This window comes from Bison bison, unplaced genomic scaffold, assembly GCF_000754665.1.
Source record: "Bison bison bison isolate TAMUID 2011002044 unplaced genomic scaffold, Bison_UMD1.0 scf7180017864118, whole genome shotgun sequence".
NCBI classification, from domain to species: Eukaryota; Metazoa; Chordata; class Mammalia; order Artiodactyla; family Bovidae; genus Bison; species Bison bison.
In genome coordinates, this window is record NW_011494690.1 from 3872916 (window position 1) to 3882177 (window position 9262).

General features: G+C 39.0%; 1 protein-coding gene across 2 annotated transcripts in view; it reads left to right on the forward strand.

Moving 5' to 3' along the window:
• Positions 1-280: 280 nt before the first annotated feature.
• COPS2 (COP9 signalosome subunit 2) overlaps positions 281-9262 on the forward strand; it is a 32484-nt gene continuing 23502 nt past the window's right edge. The window contains exon 1 of one of the 2 annotated variants that reach the window (XM_010839521.1): positions 281-404. In XM_010839521.1, the coding sequence (XP_010837823.1) occupies positions 351-404 (54 nt within the window). In that variant the 5' untranslated portion in view covers positions 281-350. The remainder of the gene's footprint in view (positions 405-9262) is intronic. The other variant, XM_010839522.1, reaches the window with a different exon arrangement.

Here is a 9262-nt window from a genome sequence, read left to right on the forward strand (position 1 = left end):
GGCAAGGGAGGAGACTGTTCCCTTGCCCAGGAGGCTGGAAACCGCACGTTAAGAGCGAAAGGTTTCCAAGGCCCTTCCGCTGAAATCCGTGGCACTTAAAGATTCCCTAGTTGCTAGGTTTAGTTGCTAAGGCACCAACCGTCTCACAGGAAGAGGAGCACGGTGCAATCGCTTTTAGCGTCGTAGCGAATCCTCTCAAAACCGAGCTAATTTGTTCCGGGAGGAAACATTCAGCTCCTCTAAGAGCGTCGGGAAGGCGAGAAGCTGGGAGTGACGCCTCTGAGCCGCGGAGGATTGTGGGAGGAGGTTGTCTCCAATTTCTCCTCCCCCCTCTCCCCGACCCAGCCAAGATGTCTGACATGGAGGATGATTTCATGTGCGATGATGAGGAGGACTACGACCTGGTGAGGCGCAGGGAACAGAACTCTGGGGCTGGAGGTGGTTTCTGGCTTTAGGAGCCGGGGCAGGGGCGGCCGCGGCCTCTCCCCGTAGAACATGTGCTCCTTCCAGCTTCTCCCGATGCAGTGACAGGACGAGTTTACCTCCTCCCCCTTCCCGCACCGGGCCCGCGCCCTGCTTCTCTAGCATGGGGGAAGGGAGAGTAAAGGAGGCGGTGAAGGGGGTCCCGAGCGTTGAGCTCCAAATCCGAGCGCTTCCTTGGTTTGCAAGGACACCTCTGGCCTCCGGCGTCAGGTTCTCATTGCCTCCTCCCTATCGCGCGAGCCGTTTTGGGGACCGTTCAGTGGTCTAGGCCCCGGCTCTGCCCTTTCGGGCCCAGTCTTCCTGTCCCCTCTTCTTCATACTTGAAAGAGTGCGAAATGCTGGGAGAGGGGTCCAAAAACTAGGGAGCCTTCCTGCTCCCAGACCTGACGCCACTTGTGAATCTAGAAACAGAGCTTAATTAGTCTTGTCCAGGCTCCGTTTTGGTATAAGGTAAAGGTGCAATAGAGAATTGAGAGCCAGGCTAGCTTTTCAAAAGTAGTTTAACTACTTGTTTAAAGAGAAAAGCTGGGGAGGACGTTTTACTTTTTGTTTGTTTGGGGTTTGGGAGGTGGGGTGGTATAAGAGAATTGACTTAATGGCTTTTTTCTTGACTTGGAAATTTCCCAGTATTCAGAGTTTAAAATATCAACAGTGTAGAACAAAACGAATTTATGCAACGGAATGGTGATTTTTAAAGATTCAAGGTTTAATTTATGAACGGACTTATAAGTCTTTAAAAATTCACTAACATTTCAAGTTGATATTCAAAAACATTGTGTGGGAACTAAGAACGATTATCTGGACCACGAATTAGCGTCAACTTGGCTTTGCTTTTTATTTGGGGGAGTTTTTGTGCATGGTTCTTGTGTTGTTATGGTGATGCTGCATTATCGTAAAGTTAAGAAGTAGATGCTCAGGGAAGTCTGGTTCACCTTATATTTTAAGTGCCAGAGAGTCTCAAGGTAATTAATGTATCATTTTGAATTAGTGTAAATCTTCTTTGTATAGTCGTTTCTAATTAATCTTTCACTTTTAAAGGAAAGCATTTGCAAAAAGGAGAGGGAAATGACCTGAAAGTCAGTAGTGTTGATAATTCTTAAAGGAGTTCTGCTAGTAGTAAGATTTCTGCCTTACATTTTAGTTTGTGCAGACCAAGCCAGTTTTAGGCAGTGCATTAAATCCTTCAGGAATGTTAATTGTAATATTTCGTGCATTTTTATTTATTACATGTTTACGTATAGTACAGGTATATTTTAACTCTGGAAGTGTTTCTTTTAACATTGTAGTTTTGTGCAGACCAAGCCAGTTTTAGGCAGTGCGTTAATAAATCCTTCAGGAATGTTAATTGTAATATTTCGTGCATTTTTATTTGTTACATGTTTACGTATATTACAGGTATTTTTTAACTCTGGAAGTGTTTCTTTTAACATTGTAGTTTTGTGCAGACCAAGCCAGTTTTAGGCAGTGCGTTAAATCCTTCAAGAATGTTAATTGTAATATTTCGTGCATTTTTATTTGTTACATGTTTACGTATATTACAGGTATTTTTTAACTCTGGAAGTGTTTTACCTAGTTTCAGTTTGTGTTTTTACTTGTTTGCGCTTATCTCTTTTCTAAGCAATAGTTTTTTGAATACGTAACTTACTAGCACTGTGAGTGAGACTGTAATGTAGAAATGGCACTGAGAATCTTACTGCCCCTTGAAGTACAGACTTCATTTTTGCAGGGATTTTAATTAAATATAAATGATTTAACTTGGCTGTGTTTCTCCAGCCTTTGAGGGCTTACACCACATGTAAATATAAAACTGAATGTGTAATTTTAGCCTCTTTTTTTAAATTTCTTAACCCAAAAAGATGAGATTTTACACAACCACATAATTAATGATCCCCCCCAACATTCTGTTAAATAGTCCTGCCTCATATCTCTCTTACATAGATATCATATTAATTTATTTTTTACTTCCATAATTTCCTTAAGCCACTATAAACATATATTTATTAATTTTTAAACATACATTTAAAAAGATCAAGCGAGGCTAGTTGCCACTTCATGCTTATCTGTTGCCAAAAGAGTTGTTGTTTTTGTTTTCTAATATTTGCCTGAGCCTTGTTTCTTTGGATTTAAAGAGTCTGAATCAATTACTGTTTTAGGGAAACTTCTTTTTTTATTAAAAAAAATGTATTGTTTGTTGGATAGTTCATCACCTCATTTTAGTGAAAATGTTAATGAGAGCCATGTACAGATACATTCAGTATATATTTTATCAATTGTCTGTTGATAAAATACCCAAAATCACTTCTTGAGCTAATAGAAAAGAGACTTAAGTTGGTTTTAAAAAAGAAGACAAAACAAGCATGAAATTAATTCAGTATGCTTGATCGGTTATTTCTAAGATCCTTTTGATTTCTGAGGCAGAAGCAGGTATTTTCTAAGCATAGTAATTTATGTAGCAGTGAATGAAGAGAAGATGGTTCTGGAAAATGTGTTAATTCAATGTTAATTTTACAGATTTACATACAATAGTATTAATAATAACAGCTAATAGTAAACACTATCGTGTCATTCATTAAGTTAATAAGGCCATTGATAAGTTAAACTGTGTTATAATTACACAATCCAGCCATTCAAGCTTGAACTTGATTAATACTTCTAACAGTCTTTTTAGAAAAGATTTAAGACAGAGCGACTTCATACCAAAAAGTATTCTTTAGTAGTTCCTATTATAGGTAGAGCATTGTATGTTTGAAAAATATTATTATAAGGGGAAAATAAAATGGTGAAAAGATAGACTAATTCCATTTTTTAAAGTATATTACCAAACAGTGAGCCTTATTATAATCATCGTGTGTGTGTGTGTGAGACTCACTCAGTCATCTTAGTGACCCCGTGGACTGAAGCCCGCTAGGCCCCTCTTTCCATGGAGTATTCTAGACAAGAATACTGGAGTGGGTTGCCATTTCCTTCTCCATAATCATCCTGGTTAGGTTTATAGTTATGATTATTGAATGAATGTTTATTACTGTTGTTGCCAGTGCTAAGTCGCTTCTGACTTTTGCAGCCCTATGGACTGCAGCCCACCAGTCTCCTCTGTCCCTGGGATTCTCCAGGAAAGGATACTGGAGTGGGTTACCATGCCCTCCTTCAAGGGATCTTCCCCACCCAGGGATTGAACCCTTGTCTTTTACATCTCTTGCATTGGCAGTCAGGTTATAGTGTGATTAGTGAATAAATGTTTATTACTATTGTTATTCTTGCCAGGGATTGAACCCTTGTCTTTTATATCTCTTGCATTGGCAGTCAGGTTATAGTGTGATTAGTGAATAAATGTTTATTACTATTGTTATTCTTGCCTTAAAAGATAGCTGTTTTAATGCCCTAGAAATTTACTTCTTTTGGGGAGGGGTGGAGAAGAGTCTTAGCTACAAGGTATCTTACAGAATCTATTTGTCACAGTTTTAACAAGTTCAGACAAATGATGTCATATTATAACCTTAGAACATGGTTTAGCAAATTAAAATTTAACATTTCTGTTTTCTAAAAAGATTTTTTAATTGACACGAATATTTTGAAAAAGTAGTACATTAATAGGGCTTCCCTGGTGGGTCAGACAGTAAAGAATCTGCCTGCAGTGCAGGAGACCTGGGTTCCATCCCTGGGTCTGGAAGATCCCCTGGAGAAGGAAATAGCAACCCACTCCAGTACTCTTGCCTGAAAAATCCCATGGACTGAGAGACTAATACTTAATACAGCACAGGGCAAAAAAATAGCTTCAGGGTTTTGTGTGTTTAATATTAAGACATTGATGTCATCCATTGTGCATATAAGGAGCTTGCAGATTACAGGTCATTTTATTCTGAGACTGTTGTCTCCGTCACTTACAGCTTGACAAAATGTTGGGGATCTTTAAGAATAGATTTACAAACAGTATAATTTTTGTGGTCTGGGCCAGTGTTCTTTCTGCTGTACACACATTTGGAATTCTGAATGTAGTTTTCACAGTAACAAAATTTGATTATACAGTTGAGGCTTTTGAAAGGAACATGACACTCCAGTGTTTAGAACTGAGCACTTTCACTGCCATGGGCCCATGTTTGATCCATGGTCTTCCCTCATAGCTCAGTTGGTAAAGAATCTGCCGGTATTGCCGGAGACCCCGGTTCGATTCCGGGTTGGGAAGATCCCCTGGAGAAGGGATAGGCCACCCACTCCAGTATTCTGCCCTGGAGAATTCCATGAACTGCGTGGGGTTCCAGAGACTAAGCAACTTTCACTTTCTGGGGAATTAAGATCCTGCAAGCCATGCAGCGCTGCCCCGCCCCACCCCCAAAAGGGCATGTTTAATTGTAAATAGTTGGAAACACCCCCCAAGTTATCAGTAGTAGGAGAATACTATTAATACTCATGAGGTAGTAATAGGTAAAATATATCCATGTGATGGAAAGTATGTCAGCATTTCAAATCATGCTTCTAAAGAATATTCAGTGATATGAAAAGAAAAACTTGGTAAATTTGTCAGGACTCCTGCATGTAAGGAAGGAGAGGACAGGAATACATGTCAAATCAACTTGAACTGTAAAGAGCATATATTGGCTCAAATCACCAAGAAGTGTAAATGTAACAGGAGTCATGACTCAGATAACGATGCTGGGTCTTTTTCTGCCTTTGTCTCTCTTTCTGGGCTGCCTTCCTCACGTATTGGCTTAATTGCCTTCATAGTATATCACAAGATCTTGTAATATAATGTGTTATCTTCCTAGTATTATAACCCCAAAGGCAAAAGGGTCTTCTTGCTAACTCTAGCAGTGAAACCCTAGGAAGAACTTCTATGGATTCACCTTAGCTCTGGGCCTTCTGTGAACCGCTGAGAGAGAGAGGATAGATTGCTTGCCCTCTAGGAGACAGCACTGTGTTTGAAATCCTCATCTAAGAGAGGAAGGATCAGTCACCATTGCTGTGCACACAGAGAATACATGTCCACTATAGATATGTAATCCATATTACAATGTTATTGGGTGGCAGTAAAATTTATTTGTTTTGCTGGGTGGGAAAAATACAGAATAAAATGTCTGGAAAACACGAAAAGTGTCAGGAAAATTAAAATGTTTATTTCTTGCAAATTTTTCACAGTGAGCCTGTATTTTATTGCTGAGAAGAGAGAGGGTGGTGTTTAGGGTACAAATGATGAACAGAAGTCTTTGATCTTGAGGGGCCAGACAGGGATTTTGTCATTGCTCAAAATTTTTTAGAATTCTTCAGAACCTGAGGCATCTAGCATTTTAAATAGGTAATACATACACATGGTTCAAAAACATGAAATGTTAACATTTCCTTTCCATTTTTGTTCCTCAGTTGCCCAGTTCCCATTCCTTACCATAGATTACCAAATACAGATTTTTATCCCCCCTTCCCTTTTTTAAACCAGAATTAACATATTAAATATATTGTGCTACACTTTGTTTTTTATTTTAAATATTATTCCATAGACATATGTCGAAAGATTACTTATTTCTTTTTTATAGCTGCATTGATTGTGTGGATGTACCATAAGTTTATTTACTCAGTTTTCTGTTGATGAGGATTTGACCTGTTTTCTTTTGCTATTTTAAATGGTATATGGCTTTTTTTTTTTTTTTAATTTCAGTAATAGCCAGGTTTTCTCTATTCTGTAGGTGTCAAAAATTCCAAGTCAGGTTTGATAAATAAGTTGAGCCCCCAAATTTGGATGATGCTGTTTTAAGTTGGAAACATCTAACTAATAAAGTTAGTTTTCTTAAAAACTTCAGAAGCGTTACTTAATAATCCATGTCAGTATAATTGGAATAATTTACCACCTCTTAAAAGTTACTGCTTAAAAGAAGATTGGTTTGAAGTGTAAGTTTGAGTACATTTTCAAAAAGGCCTGTAGCAGTACCTCATAGGTGTACCCTGTATAATGAAATTAGAGAGGTTCAAACAAGGGTAACTCATGATAAGGAGACCATTGTAAGATCTCCCATAAGTAATGGGAGATAGCTCTTTTGTGCTAAGAATAAGATAAATTAAGATTCTTCATCCCTAATGTAAATCTGTAAAGTGTGACTATCCGACAGAGTAAATTTGTGCTTGTGTATTATACCCCAGAAAGGAACACATGACTGTCAGCAAGAATTAGAGACTTCCTGTTGGGTTCAGCCCTCATAACTGACAGGTTGCTGCTACTGCTAAGTCACTTTAGTCGTGTCTGACTCTGTGCGACCCCACACACAGCAGCCCACCAGGCTCCCCCACCCCTGGGATTCTCAAGGCAAGAACACTGGAGCGGGTTGCTATTTCCTTCTCCAATGCATGAAAGTGAAAAGTGAAAGTGAAGTCGCTCAGTCGTGTCGGACTCTTAGTGACCCCATGGACTGCAGCCTACCAGGCTCCTCCATCCGTGGAATTTTCCAGGCAAGAGTACTGGAGTCGGGTTCCGAGAGGAACTAAAACATCAAGTGTGAGTGATTTACATAAATTTACATGACAAATTAGTGGGCAAGTGAAAACTAGAGCCCACGCCTAAAGACTTTAATGATGTCTTGTTGGAAAATTTAATTTGAAAACTGAAAGTTAGGACAAATAAAAGAATGTTCTAATTTATAGCATAGACAGATTAGGATCCATTACCTTGAGTGAAAAATTTTTTTTAAGTTACGTTAATTTTATTAATGGCTAAACCACAAATGCCTACCTTGGATTAAATTTAGTCCTTCAGGATACTGAGACTTTACCTTTGGCACTAGATGTGCAGCATCTATTGTCTAAACATGATCAAGGCTTGCGAAGCATTGTTAATGGTGAGTCTTCTATTTCCTCGAGCACGTTTCTTAAGACCTCTGTTGACAAGAGACATGAACTATGAAATTGACCCTTTTTGACTCCAACATAGAGTCAAAATTGCCCCTTCCTGTGTTGTATTATTTTGAAACATTCACTAACTTTTCACTTCAATTAAGCAAACACTTCCTGAGCATTTTATGATATGCCAGGTTCTGGGGATACCAAGATCAGTAAAAGTAAGTTCCTGCTTTTGAGAAGCTCATGATGGGGCAGGGGAGGAGGGGAGGTGGGAGGTGGGAACAACATACATACAAAACTGTTCTTCAGAGATATGCATGTCATGTAGAAGCATGACTATGGAGAAAATTTACTTTGCTAAGAAGACTTAGAGAAAGAATCACAAGGTGAGCCTTGAGGAATACAGCATTTCCAGGAGTGTTAGGGCTGGACATCATCACAGGAGAAAAGTGGGAAGCTTGTTGGGAGGGGCAGTGGTTTAGAATTTGGGGCAGAGAGACCAGTTTATGCCAAAGCAGAGATTTTAAAGAGCATAATATGTTTGGGGGAAAGAAGAATAAATTTGGTTGGTGTAGATGGTTAAGAGATTGCTTTGGATAGATGTCAGGACATGAGTTATATAGGTTGGAGCTAATGTGCACTTTAGTGGATTTTTTTAAAAGCCCTTTTAACACTGTTCAGGTGCTTGCTTTTTCATATATTGCTTAAATTATTTGATTTTTGATTAAAACATTCTTAATGTATAGATTAAAATTTCAGTTTCTCTCTTAAAAGCATTTCACTTATACTTTTATAGTTATTGCATCTTCATCTGACATAAGGGAATTCAGTTTAACAATATTTAATATTTTTCCTATATTCCCTGTTTTGACTAATGTCACTGTGTGTAACCAAATTGGCTGTAGTCATTAAGGATAACTTTTTCCCCTTTCCTGTGCCCATGTGATGTGTCCTTTTATTTTGCATCCTTAACATCACATATATTTATTCTGTCCTCTCCCGTTTCTCCTGGTCTACTACTTGGAATCAGGCCTTCATCATCTATTGGCTAAACAGTTGTAAGAGTATCCAGTGGGTACTTCCTTACTGCCTGAGTGCTCTTCCTAAAACACAGATCTAATTATTTCTCTATAAAATCTTTTAGTGGGTCCCCGTTTGATATAAACTCTGCTAGACCTGTATAGTTCTATTCCCCTGTCTGATACTAGTTTCTCTCATCAGCTCTGCATGCATCCTGTGCTTCAGCCCAATCAGACTACTGGTAGCTCTTCTAAATATGCAATGCTTTTGCATAGTTTGTTTTGTTTTGGTGCCTTTTTTCATCCCTGGGAAAATGCATTTGTACTTTTAGACCTGGTTGAGGTAACTTTTCCTTCTAACTCATTCAGGAGTAGTTAATTACTCCTGATACACCACCGAACCTAGTCTGTGTCTCTGTTACTGCTTCTATTGTATTATATTGGTGTTTCATTTGCATATCTGTATCAGACCATGAATAGCTTAAGGAGAAAGACTTCATTTTCATTTGTTGAACACATTTATTTACTGGTTTAACCAAAGACCATTATCATTGGTTGTAAACAGTATATGCTTACATGCTTAGTCACTTCAGTCTTGTCTGACTCTGCAACCCCATGGACCATTGGTCCACCAGGCTCCTCCATCCATGGGATTCTCCAGGCAAGAATACTGGTGTCAGTTGCCATTTCCTTCTCCAGTGATAAAGTATGAAGCAAGTGAAGTGAGTGAAGTGAAGTCGCTCAGTCGTATCCGACTCTTTACAACCCCATAGACTGCAGCCCACCAGGCCCCTCCATCCATGGGATTTTCCAAGCAAGGGTACTGGAGTGGGTTGCCATTTCCTTCTCCAGTAAACAATAGACATCAGATCAGATCAGATCAGATCAGTCGCTTAGTCCTGTCCGACTCTTTGCGACCCCATGAATCGCAGCACGCCAGGCCT